Source organism: Elephantulus edwardii, unplaced genomic scaffold (assembly GCF_000299155.1).
Source record: "Elephantulus edwardii isolate Elephantulus edwardi_28Jun2011 unplaced genomic scaffold, EleEdw1.0 scaffold00055, whole genome shotgun sequence".
Lineage (NCBI taxonomy): Eukaryota > Metazoa > Chordata > Mammalia > Macroscelidea > Macroscelididae > Elephantulus > Elephantulus edwardii.
In genome coordinates this window covers 8924813-8938509 of record NW_006399805.1, presented here as the reverse complement: position 1 = coordinate 8938509, position 13697 = coordinate 8924813, and the positions used below count along the sequence as shown (strand labels likewise).

General features: G+C 42.2%; 1 protein-coding gene across 1 annotated transcript in view; it reads right to left on the bottom strand.

The window, feature by feature from the left end:
* The window catches only part of TRIM24 (tripartite motif containing 24), a gene marked incomplete at its 5' end in the record, with an annotated part of 57003 nt that overhangs the window by 3784 nt on the left and 39522 nt on the right, over positions 1-13697 (bottom strand). Inside the window, 9 exons of the mRNA XM_006887212.1 lie at positions 5-93; positions 480-629; positions 2033-2107; positions 3017-3149; positions 3719-4044; positions 5448-5616; positions 6596-6668; positions 8775-8910; positions 13120-13293. Coding sequence (XP_006887274.1) covers positions 5-93; positions 480-629; positions 2033-2107; positions 3017-3149; positions 3719-4044; positions 5448-5616; positions 6596-6668; positions 8775-8910; positions 13120-13293 — 1325 coding nt within the window. The remainder of the gene's footprint in view (positions 1-4; positions 94-479; positions 630-2032; positions 2108-3016; positions 3150-3718; positions 4045-5447; positions 5617-6595; positions 6669-8774; positions 8911-13119; positions 13294-13697) is intronic.

The following is a 13697-nucleotide window of genomic DNA, read 5'->3' as shown; positions in this document are numbered from 1 at the left end:
CTTGGGAAATCTTTTCTCTGGATAAAGGTTCTTTAGAAGTTCTTCAAAATAGGTTTCAAGTTTTATACCAGCATTGGCTACTTCTGAATCAGGCTGTTGGATGAAAAGAAAGCCACAAATGAAAAACACACAAATCAGAAATGAATTGCTTACTTTTGTGGCTTCAGCATGCGTGTGATACTTGAATTTCTAGAGCAAATGAAATGTGGGTTCTAAACAAATGGTTATGAGTTGAGCTATGCTGACAGATCTTAAGTCTATATGGATCACATCTTACTATTTTAACATCAACATCAGACAGACTGAAGCCTAAAGAGGCATATTTAAAAAAATAATGCAGGTGACAGTACTTGGAGGTCAGCTGAAAGTATTTTCCAAATAATCTACCAAGCTATTTGCTGCAATGCGTACTTCCCCTCACCACAAACTGCACACGTCGGAATATCCACGCAGACGAAACCTCCGACCTCCCCTCTCACCTCATTGAACTCAGCACAGTTTTGGAAGATCAATCTAAAGTCAGCTACAAAATCTTCAGGTTTTGTATACATGGAATAATCTTCTTGCAGTCTTTTCTTGATGGTTGACAAGTCCATTGGATTTCTGATTATTTTGTAATAATCAGGCACCTGTCAAAAGAAATGAAGATGCTCTAATATAAAGAGTGAATTGTACCTGATTCCCGAGTAAACCCTCTTTCTCAGGGCACACCATCGTCAGCACCCCTTTTCCCTGTATGGCTCTGCCCTTGGTGAGGAAACCTATCTAGTAACATCTATGCGTGTTCCTTGGCCCTCCCTTTCTGTAAGATCGTCTCCTCACTGAGCTCTCATTTCCTTATATTCCAAACCCCCAAGTCCTATGACCACCCAGGATTTCGCAAATGAGATGAAACTGACCGAGAAAGGGAGAGCTCTTCTGACTCTGTCAGCACCCATGCCAAGGGGCCGCAGTGCCAGTCCACACAGTGCCCAGCAGAGGGCTGACATGGGAATTGCAGGTCTCCTTTCTGGACTTGCCTCCTCTTCGTCTCTGACTGTAAAAGGCCCTTCCCCTCACTATCTATACTTCCTATTCTCATCTCATTTCTTAGAACCTGTCTTCATATAGGAATTGATGATTTCCCTTCCAATCTGGAATTAAGTTTTAAAATTTTCAAATGGCAGAGTAAATTTCATGTCTTCAGGCATTCCTTACATCAGAAAATAAAAGGAGAGCATATTCTAGGAAGCAGGCCCTTCCCAGTGCTCTTAAAACCATCCATTAGATAAAAAAAACAAAAACAAAACAAACAAAAAAAACAACAAAAAAACCCCATCCATTAGAGCTGACAGCGAAATGTTCAATATTAACACATAGAAACCTTCCCCCTCAACTCTTTCTAGTACTAAAAATCTTATTTCTTAAACTATGCGATTAGAAATCACACATCCCAAGAACTGCAGGCCTTTATTGTTGGGGGTGGGGGAAATGCCTGAGGCTGTCCGGTTAAGCTTAGAGATCTGAGCCCATGCAGGGGAGTTCTGCTCTTCACAAGGGTTGCTCTGAGTTGGAATTGACTCAATGACACCAAAACCACCTCAAAGAAAAAGTCTTCCCAACAACTTAAGAAATGGGGAGGGGGGGAAGAACAGAAATCATCCCAGGGAACATCACCCCCAAACCAAACCTGTCACTGCTGAACTGCCTTCTCCCTCACAAGAGAAGGGGACCAGAGCGCTGATCTTTCCGTCAGCAGCATAACCTACTACACACAACACCAGCAGGCAAAACACACAGGATGGGAAGCTTAACAAGCTCCCTAGAGATGAGCGGCGCGCTGGGTCACTTTAGTAACATGAAAAGGATCTCCTCACAGGACATACTAATCAATTACTGAGTTAGCACTGAGCAATCAAGATGAAAAGGCTTAAAGGTTGGAATCAGAATTAATCAACTGTTAGAAAACTAACAAATTAGATTCTCATAACTCAAATTTCAGAAAAATCACCTCAATGTGTAAAAACAAGAACAAAGTTCCATGAATACTTACAGTGAGAGGAACTGGGTCTTGAAAAGCCAGGCTCATTTCATGGCAGTAAAGAAATAAAAGTAGCCGTTCACACTTCTAAGCAAAAATAAACAAATAAATAAAAATTAAAAACAAAACCAAAAAGAAACAAAAACAACGAAGCCACAGCTTAGTTTTAGTAAGAGTCTCACAGATCAGAGACCAGTGAGATGAGAACATGACGAATAGAAGAGGAACAAGAACAGTGGGGCTCTGCCCTCCTGAGCGGCAGTGGTGGGCGGTGGGGGGGGGTGCTCGCTGAGTGCAGTCCCTGCAATTAAACCAGCAGAAACAATGTCACCAGAAACCCACCCAAGGTCAAAAAGAGCTTTCCATTTCTCACTCCAGCCTGTACACTGCTGATCAGTCCCTGGTGATGAAGGAAGCGGAGGGTACTGAGCCCCAGGGAACATCCCCCGGGCACAGGGCACAGGGTTGGCCTTGCCGGCCCAGGCCTGCAGAGCAGGATAGGGCCTGAGGCCCCTTCTGCATGATTTGTAGTGACTGATCTACACAAATTATTATTAACATGATGTTGACTTGGTGGCTCTAATTGTTAAATTGTCTTCTGAGATACCATGTAGCAAACTTAAAGAGTGTAATTTAAAACCTCATCTTTCCACCCAGCCAATTATTGACAAACTTTGGGAAGACATTTGTGAAAGAAACAAAATAAAAATTTTAAAATTTACTCATGGAAGATTAAATTCAAAAGCCCAGGCTACATAAATGATACACACTCTACCGTACTATTATTTCAAGCATTCATATAAGTACTGTGTTTCTGAAAAGAAAAATATCTGGCTATTATTTACAATTCACTGTGGTGCAATCTGATGTCTCTCTCCCCCCTCCCTCCCCATCCCTGGGGCATTTGAAGTGCGGCTGGGCACACACTTGTTTGATGAATCATTTATCTAAGAGAAGGCCAGCTCACATTCTCTGCTGGGCCTCTTGTGAGCTCACCCGCTTGTCTATTGGTGTCAGCTTCCCGAAGCCATCACTTTTCCTCTTCTCTGGGTTGTGACTGGGAGAATCACAATCGTATTCAACTTCTGGTTTAGATAAGTCTCGGCAGAAAGTGCAAATCCACTCTCCACTGTGGGAACAAACCACTCTTGAGTCATCATTCTCCTTGCCCCCGCCCCTTCACCCCCACCTCTCTATCCACCCCCCCCCATGAAGAGTCATTGGGCATGAACTACACTGCATGCAGGTATTACATACACAGTGCTACGCTGAGGGAGGGCAAGGGCCCAAGAGGTCAAGACTAGCTATGAGGCATGAGCTATGCATACCAAATGAAGAGCTAGAGCAAATACAACACTGAGGCTGACAGGAAATGTCATTTGCACTTCTCAAATGATTCTGATAAAAAGGGAAACTGTAAAAGAACCAAAGGATCAACGCAAATGGCTTAGGTCATCTCCATCTTGTCTGAGAACTTGATGGAGAGGTACGCTGCTAACAATTCAACGCCTGGTGAAGAAGATTCACTCAGCTGGGTGGTGGCTGGAATGAGGGCCCTGGTTCGCCAAGTCCCTCCCTCATTTCAGAGACAAGCACAGTGGCAGGAGGAAGAGCCAGCAGGTGCTCCTGCAGCTCGGCCATCAAGGGGAGCCCCGCGCAGGCTGCTCTCTCTGGAGGTGGGAGGGGCGGCGTGCCTACCTGGGGAAATTGGCCAGAGTGGGCACGTGGCAGGAGAGGTGGAACACCTTGGGACACTTCTCACAGCACAGGAGCTCGCCTCCGTTCTGACACACTGCACACCAGTCCTCGTTCGGGTCCTCCTCTTTCCTCGTGTCTCCGGCGTGCAGAGGAGACTTCTGGCCAGCGTCGAGCCACTTGGACTTCCCACTGGAATCTTCCTGGTGGAGCCCAGGTTGGTCCCCTGTGCTGTCCGGAGCGTCAGATCTGGGTGTGGCCTCTTCTGAAGCAGACCCTTGGCTGCTGCTCAGCAGAAGGGAGGTGAGGATGCTTCGGGGATAACTGGTCTGCAGTGGAAGGAGGGAACAGGATAGAGAAGACATTTCAAATCAATATTTTGTTAACAAGTCTATGGTAATCCTGGCTGCTTCAAAGGAATCTAGTTAGCAGTGAGAACAGAATGTGATCATAGCGACTGTGCCAGAGTCCTCTACCAAAACATACCACGACAGCAGAATGACGGGGGAAGTGGATGTTTTGCTGATGGGAGACAGAAATGGACGTGGCAGGGCGGGTGTTTACAGTCTCCATGTATACAATCAGGTGGTCAATATCTCTGCTATACTTGTCCAGTATTATCAAAAATCACAACTTTCTGTTAGATTTATATATATATTCAAGTTATAATCTACTTGTAAAATAGTTGTTAGTTAATTCTACACTCAGATGCCAATACACTGCTTCCTATAGAACAGAGTTAAGACTGCCTTTTCTTTTTAAAATAACTGTTTTCACTAAGAACAGAGCTACCAGGCCCGAGCTCTAGCCAGGTGCTCTCTTTCTGGCTGTATTCTCCGCCCAGTGGTGTGCCCGGCACAGCTCTCCAGTCACTGTGGTCTGTGGCCCTGCTGTGCCAGCTTGCTCTTTGCCTGATCCTGGGTTATGCCTTACTTGTGGGATAGCGGCTTTATTCTTCGTTTATTCTACGGGTTTTGATGATGCAAAGTATCTTCCTGAGAACTCAGGAATAAAATAAGCCTCTCATGTCTGGAAAATTGATTTATTTAACCCTTACACACAAGGGTAGCAAACTCTGGGTAGGTAAATTATTTCCTCACCACTTTGATATATCGTCACTGTTTTCCAGTTTTTTGGTTGAGGTTCAGACTTGATGTCAATCTTTGTATAAAGGATTTGTAAAATGCCAGGAAGCATTTGGACACTTCAAACTTTCTGGAACTTAGGAAGCTATGGCTGGAGTCTCCCCCTCACCTCAGTACCTGGCAGGTCCTTCTCATCCACATGTTCTGGTCCTCGGTCACAGGAAGTTTTCTTGCAATATTTCTTATTACCTCCCACTTGGCCAATCTCTTTCTCTAATGTCCTCACTAGAATCTCTGATTACTTCACTTTTCCTTCTTTTCCCTCCAATTTGTATTTTCATTGACTTTCAGTCAAGTTTTTTCTTTGAATTGTTATATTGACAATTTATTAATATTCTTTACCTACTAAGTGATACTTAGGAGCCCTGGTGGTGGTGTGTAAAAGGTATTATACTCAACCGAAAGAATCCATGGTTCTGAAGGAGAAAGACGGGCAGCCCCTCCCCACAGCACGTACAGCACTGGATACCCAGTGGCCACCCAGTGGGGTCCCGTAGGGAGCTGGAACTACCTTGACGGCAGTGGGGACTACGGTCACCCAAGCCTTCAGTAAGAACAGCAGTGGAATCATTAGTATCAAGAATTACATTTTGAGGCCTGGAGTCTTCATCTGATTCTTGCTTCACTATAACCACAGGGAAATCATAGTTCTCAGGTGGTCCACTGTTCTCTTGTTTTATTCGGATTGGTTCCAACATTACTACTGGGAATTTGTGTGTCGAATCCGCTCCTGTGGGTTTGCTAGAAGAGCCAGAGCTGTGAGTGAGAAAGAGAGAGAGAAAAGAACAGTTGGAGAATGCTTCACTGTCCCTGAAGAGAGATGTTATTAGGCAACACTCTAAATGACACCAGCCCTGTGTGAGCCACAAACGGCACAGCAGGTACTGGCGTGGGGTCCCAACAAAGCACCATGCAGAACAGTAACATTGACAGCTGTTTGAACCATGACATTACACATCTGGAAAGATATGCAAATAAAATTTGAATGTAGTGCAGTAACAATTTGCTGCTACAATCCAAGGGTGAGGACAATGGCTAGACTGTCACTCATAGGTCATACTCATATCAAAGGACAGTGGGATGCTTACTGACAACCAACATGTTCTCTCAAGGAGGAAGGAAGTCTTTTGATCTCAAGAATTTCCCTTCCAGATATCACCACAGCACGTTTCATCTAAGAGACATTTCAGTATCATGAGGGCAAACCCATGGCAGTAACTAAAATTAGAATTCCAACACTAAATTTTTGTTGTTTTATTCTTGTATGGTTAATGCTCGGTCATCAAAAAGTCAAAAGAACAAGAGTATTTCCCACTGGTTCAGCATGCTATCATCAAATAGTATATTTTATTAAGAGCAATATACAAACAGGGTATTTTTCTTTTTAAGATAAATCTATACTTTATTTACCCAATCCTTGAACTAATAAATGAAATGTAATACATGAATTACAAATAAAAACTGTTTAAGGTGAGCTCTGGTGGCCTAGTGGCAAGAAAACGCACTGCAATCCTAGAGGCGTGTGGTTCAAGTCCACCAGATGCTCTGCTGAAGAAGTAGGGACAATCTCCTCCTGTACTAGTCAGATCTGATTTGACGGTACACGCAAAAAGATTAAAAACAAAACAAAACACAACAAACACCTCAAAAAAACCCACCCCCAAACGGTTTAAATGTTCTCTAAGTACCAAAGCAAGTTGTGAAAGGTGTTCATACTAGAGAATAAGGTCAGTACCTTCCTCGGCTCCCAACGCTGGAGGCACTAGGTGAGCGTATTGGGGGGTGGACGCCAGTCATAGTGACAGGTCCTGTAGGAGGGAACCACACAGCCATCATGTTAATTCAAATCACTTACAGAATTCCTACACATAGTGCCATTCCAGCACTGCATTCAAACTGGACATAAATTATGCAAACATACATCGCTCTTTTGGTATTGTACTTAATATTTCATTCTTTATACCGCTTTTCCTGATCCTACTATAAAACATGACATTAAAACTCATTGAGATAGCTAAAGAATATTCTATTAATGGATGCATTAAATTATTTTAACCGAATCTCCATATATGCATATTTTTACCTTGTTTGAAAATTTTTTTACTACTATAAATGTTGCTTTGGTAATCTTTATTGCTTTGTAAATCCAATTTTTAGTTATTCCATAATCATCATCATCATCATCATCACACAGTTCAAATTTAACAGCTCCTCCAGGAAATAATTATGGGCAATCTCCTCCCATGTGATTTATAGCCTTAAACCCATCTTTGTGCCAAGTCATTACACACAGGAAGTTCCTGCCAACTCAAAAAACCTGAAAAGGACTTTGCTTTTATGGAAAAAAGGGAGGAAATGGGAACCAGCACTCAGGGTTTATTTTGCTGAACTATAGCATCTTAGCATCAAACTGCATGACTTTGTCTGTGAACACTGTTGGTGTGAAGCTAGGGTTTTCTGTGCGCTGTATTTGGTAGGTTAATTTATGGAACTGGGAAGGCTCAAAACTCTTTCCCACAAACACTAAATGGAAACTACTTCTTTGCTCTCTACCATTTTTTCCTGTAAGAGGTTTCCAAGAACACCTGACCTCTGGACAGCAGAGGCAACCTGTACTCGGCCCACGGCCTGGTATACAGTCAGTAATGGATTAGCAAAAAAAGAGTAATGGCTTCTAGAAAGTTTTTGCCAAGTTATACTCCTATCTTGGTCTTTTCTTCCTCTTTTGTCTTTGTAATGACCTTTTGCATTCTTCCTGGATGATATTCTTGATATCTTCTCACAGCTCACTGGTCTTCATTCATTAGTGTTCAAGGTCTCAAACCCGTTCTGAGATGGTTTTGAAATTCAGGTGGGATAGATTCAAGGTCAAATTTTGGTACCTGTGAATTTGACTTAATTTTCCTTAGCTTCAGCTTGAACTTGTATATGAGTAGTTGGTGGTCTGTCTGTTCCATAATCAGAACCTGACCTAGTTTTCACAGCTGATTTGAGCTTCTCAATCTGATTCCTATGCATAACATCAGGTGAAATCCATGTGTAGACTACGTGTTTATGTTCTTATAAAACGTTATTTGCAATGAATAAGTTGTTGATTATGCAAAATTTTATCATACTATCTCAGCTTCATTTCTGTCATCAAGTCCCTGTTTTCCTACTACTGATTCTTCTTCTCTCTTGCCAACTTCTGCATTTCAGTCACCCATCATTATTATTATTAATGCATCTTGATTGCATGTTCAATCACTGACTGCAAAAGCTGGCCGAAATCTATTTCCTTCTCTATTTGTTTGGCTCTCACAATCAATACTCTTGGTACCAGTAGCCAGGAAATTAAAACACGAATTACGTTGGGAAAGTCTGCTGTCAGAGACTTCTCCAAAGTACTGAAGAACAACGACGTCAGTCTGAAGACTAAGGTGCACCTGATTCAGTCTTTGCAATTACTTGCTATGCATGACAAAACCGGATAATGACTAGGGATGACAGAAGGAGAATTGATGCCTTTTAGCTGTGGTGCTGTAGAAGAGTGTTGAAAAGAGTAGTGATTATAGACTGCTAGGAGAACAAACAGGTTTGTCCTAGAGAGGGTAAAACCAGATTGCTCCTTGGAGGCAAGGATTCTGAAGCTTTGCCTGAAATACTTTGGACATGTTGCAAGGAGGGACCAGTCCTTGGAAAGGGATATCATGCTTTTGGTGAAGGAGAGGAAGATGCTAACTAGGTGGAATGACACAGTGACTGCTGCAATGGGCTCTTGTGTGTCAGAAAGTGTGAGGATGGTGTTGGAATGAATAGGGTTAAGATCTTTTATTCACGGGGTTGCTGAGTTGTACTTGACTTGATGGCACCCAACAATAACACTTCCAAGTAGAGTGAAGACTACAGCAGTGTTCCGTGGGAGCCCACCCTACCTGCCAGGCCAGGGGATGGCACTGAGGAGTTGGGTGACTGCACGGTCCTGTTGGAGGGTGGTCTTGGCTGCCCGTGGTCGACGTTGGTATCTTTCCGCACAAGGTTGTCCAGCATAATAGTACTTGAACAATCAATCTTAAAAAACAAGACATAGTCTTAGGACACCCTGACTTTGCAAAGAAAAAGCAACTTTAAATATTTAAGACTCAAATAACTTAGTTAACAAATAGGACCATCGAATACCCCCCCACAAACAAGCCTGGATGAGAGTGTTCCCTCTTCTTAGTCCTGTCAGAAATTATGAGGTGGAAGGGTAAAGGGCTGGGTGCTAGTCCAGCTTCCTTGGACTTGCCTGGGCTCAGCTCCAACAGTCACTAGAAACAGGCTGAAACAAGCAGGTGGATAGTGGGAAGAGTGTGGCTACAAGGTATGGATCAAAATCAGTGTTATAAACACACTGGGAATGAATGGCTGGATGGAAAACCAATTTGTTCTCTGAGAACTGTCACTCAGATCATAATAAAAAGTTAAGAAGAAGAAAAAAACACAGGCGGGATGGAAAAAAAATAAGATCTTCATAGAAACCAAAATATTATTAATTATTACTGTTTCTCCTCATTTAAAAAAAATACCATCACCCAACAACCTCAAAACAAATAACCCCACAGAAAACCACCATATTAAAAAAACCTAGCTGCTCTGGAGCGTTTACTTTCATGTTCCTACGTGCCAACTCATAGCTGACAGAAGCAGTAAATCACACAGGGAAATGCCCATGTGTCTCTCATGGAGCAACTGGTGGATTCGAACCTTCTGTCTTTGGATACGTTGGCAGCATGACTTCTTATAACTACTACAGATATTAAAATGGAAAGTAGTGGTTCTCAAAACTCATTCCCATCCATAAAAAGAGTATTTTAAAACTGTTTAAATGTTTTTTTAAAAAGCTCAAAAATTAAAAACAAACAAAACAACCCACCACACACAAAAAAACCACCAACAACCCTGTTAACTTGTTTAAAAATAGCAGAGTTGCATGTAAACAAACAGTTTAGCGGGAAGAGTAGTAATTTTTGCAGATGTCCTGAGTAGCAGGCTGGCAGTAGCTAAGCTGCCCACACCTGTACCCTTTCTGCTGATGGGTGCTATTCTGGTTAAAGACTGGGAAAAAGGCTCTGGTCGCTTACGCGGAGGACGCTGAGGGACCCTCAAAGGGCCCTGAGATGCCTAGGCCCTGAGACTGCCCTTTGGGTATGCACCAGGTCAACGCAGCAAATTCACAGGAAACAAACGTGAAGAATGTGAACATTACTAAATATATTCACATTTTTAGTGAAATGTGCTCTTTGGGAGGGAAAAAAAGGGATTTCTTATAGATTCTTGCTTTAACAAGTATATAGAACAACATTTCCTTCCTAATTTGTCAGGCTAAAGTATTGATAAATTAACTAGTAGTTTAATGTTTGAGAGGCAAATAGCTTTCCATGCCTTAAATATATACGCAATTGCCCAAGACTATCTCTGGGCTTAAAGTTCAGCTCAATTCCCACGTGAGGCTGCAGCCCATCTCAGCCATGATTAAAATCCAGCTCAGTTCGCTCCTACCAGTTTCAGCTGACTCAGTCATGAATAACCCCTCTGTGACCTATGGGAAAGAGTAGTCATCCTGCTATTATCTGCCTGCAGGGTTTAATGGGAAAATCTATCTCCTGTTCAGTGTGTGCTGCCATCAGGTGGAGACCTACATAACCGCATCAGTTGGAAGAAATGAAGTCTCACCTCACCAACAAGCCCAGCAGCAGAGAACTCACAGGGCTTGTGTGTCCCAGAAAGACGATAAAAATGCATTATCACAGTTCCCAAAGTTGTTCTAAGTAAACAGAGTAGTCAAAAACTAAACGGCACACACTTAAAGATGCACACGGTAGGCATTAATGTGCTAAGATGGAACGGTATGGGCTATTCTGAATCTGTGCTACACTAGGAAGAGCACGTCACGATCAGTCCTGAAGTATGATGTTGTGAGTGCTATCCACACACACACATCCGCATACACAATGGTTACTCCAATATATGCACCCACTAGGAAAGCCAAAGATGAAGAAATGGAGGGTTTTTCTAGCCAACTTTTGCAGTCTGAAATTGATCGAACATGTTCGTGACTGGAATCTAAAAGTAGAAAACAAGGGAAAATTTCTCTACTGGCAGTAGGAAAATGCAGCCTTGTTGATAGAATTTTATACAACGAATAATTTATTCATTGTAAATACTGAAAAACACACAATAAAACCAAAATACCATCAACAGAACTGTACATACTGATTTCACCTGATGGGCTTTCATCAGATTGACTACATGTGTGGAACGAGTAGATGGAGAAGCTGAATGTGAGTAGTCAAAACCAGGCTAGAGACCGACTGTGGAACAGTCCATCAACAACTCATATTCAAGTTTGAACAGAAGTTGAAAGGAACAACAAAAAGCCCATGAGAACCAAAATAGAACCTTGGGCGTGTCCTGATGGAACTGAAAACCATGGCAACAAGAGAATTGATATATTGAGTATTAATGCTCAAAGATTAAGACTTATGGAAAAGGCATCAACCATAAAGAAAGTAAAAGTTTATTATAAAAACAGGGAAGAAACAAAAAACCCAAATGGATGTCAGTGGAGACTCTGAAACTTCTATTTGAGTGAAAAGAAGCCAAAACAAAGGGAAAGAAATAAGAGAGCTGAGCAGATCTCAAAGGGCAACTTGACAACACAAAGGAAAGTGTTATAAAGAAACATGCAAGGAGCTGCAGTTAGAAAACAAAAAGGGAAGAACACACTCAGCACTTGTCAAGGTGAAAGAACTGATGAACAAATTCAAGTCTCAACAGCTGTAATAGTGAAGGGTTCTCTGGGCAAACGCTTCTCACTCACTCTGGGCCTAGTTTCAGGAGCAATCAGTCCAATGAGTCCACTCAGAGTGACACAACGCTGGGAAAGGTCAGCAAAATACCCTCAACGAGATGGACACAGCAACTACTCCAACAGGCTTGAGCACCAGAGAGACCAGAGGGTGGCACAGGACAAGGGTCAGAGAGGCTGCTAAGTGGTGGCTGACCATAATGCACCTAACAACATTTTACTTAAATTTATTCAAAATTGTATCCCTGACTAAAATCTCATGGTTGTAACAAAAAATGCTAAGCAGAAAATAGATTAGTCTTGAAAGGCTAAAGTGAATGCAGCTCTTGTGCAGGACAGACTGTCTCAGGTGAGATTCAAGCGCAGATGACACTCTCCATCTCAGACAGATGACAGTTCTACATCTAAGCAAGGTTCCTGCTCAGGGGTTGTGTGTTCTGAACAGCCTGCCTGCCATCTAGAATGTGCCAGTTCAGACCCACCCACACGACTAAGCAGACAGCAAACCATTTCTTAAAAATTCTGTGCTTCAGATGGAGAATTTGAGCTGAGAGAGGCATATCAATAACATTGTAGTATTCTTTTAGGTTTACTCCAATTACCTTGCCAAATATTTCCAATAGTTTAAAAAACATAAAACTAGAATCATTAGATTTTTTTGAAAGGTTGAGGGAAATTATGCTATGCAGTTAACTTTAAAGCTAAAAGTACAGGAATGAGACAAATTATCCTATGTGCTATCAGTGCACACACACAAAAATATGCAGTTAAAGTATCTAAAATTATAAAAGCAAAATGAACTCAGAAAAGGTTAATAATGCAACCATTAGGATGAGTTCTGGTGGCCTAGTACTATTAGTTGATTTTTATAACATGAAAACCAAACAAAGAATTTTTTCCCCCAGGATTAGAGAAGTCAGTTGTATAAATTGTACAAGAATCTCAGAAGTTTTCACTATTAGGTTCTATGTGTAAGTAGGATGAGAAAAACGAAAACACACTAGGAAAACACCTTTCTATGGAGACCCACTCTTGTTCTTCCCTTTAGGTTGTGGTGGGGAAGTCATACTGACACACTTAGGATTTAGAGTGAATATATTTTAAGTGCAGACTATTTTGTACTGGTCAGCATGTCTTCTGATTTCCATAAGCAAGCACGCCCTCCTCCTCCTGACGTCTTCTGGCCACGTGCCACTCTGCTTACTCTAGCATATGCTACACCAGCAATTCGACTGTCTAGTACGTCATTCCTTTTCCAGCTATCCTATCTAGCTATTATAACCATTTATTTACAAACATTTTAAACATTCTAGTGCTCCAGGAAATACTCTTTAAGCCTAAGTCACCACCGGTGATTCCGTACACTCCTATTTTTCATGAGATCCAAGTTCACTCACAATCCTCAAAGTTGACATTTTGCATATACTTACATCTGGGAGGGAAGGAAGATTGTAAGTTGCTCCCACTGGGGAGCTTAGGTCAATCACTGGGGAGCCGAAAGCTTTTCCATCGTAGGCCGCTGCACTGGTGATGGTGGGGCTGGAGGGGGTGGAGGACGTGCTGCTGGCAGTTGATGGGGCGGCCTGCCCACTGCTGACCTGCCACTACAGGAGCAAGAAGGCACAAGGGCCATCTATCAGAGGATGGAAAGCTTCACACTGCGTGTGTAACTGACAAGGACAGTACGGCGGTAACCTTTAACTAAAATGAATCAAAACAATCTAGAAAATAATCCCACCTGCAAACAATGAGAGAAGATAGCAAGAATATGAAATTTTAACACATGTTCCAGGGTGAAACTGTGTCACAGGGTGTTTCCAAGAAGTCGCCATGAAACACTTAGAAAAGACTTCTTTCTTGTTCCCCCTTTTATGTACTGCACCCATAATACAAACTGAAGATTTTTTGGTGTGGACGTCAGGAAGCTGTTAGAATTCTGCTACCTTGGGGAAACTTAGGGAAATCATTGTAAAGTTACCTATCACTACTGCACAAATGAAACCAGCCT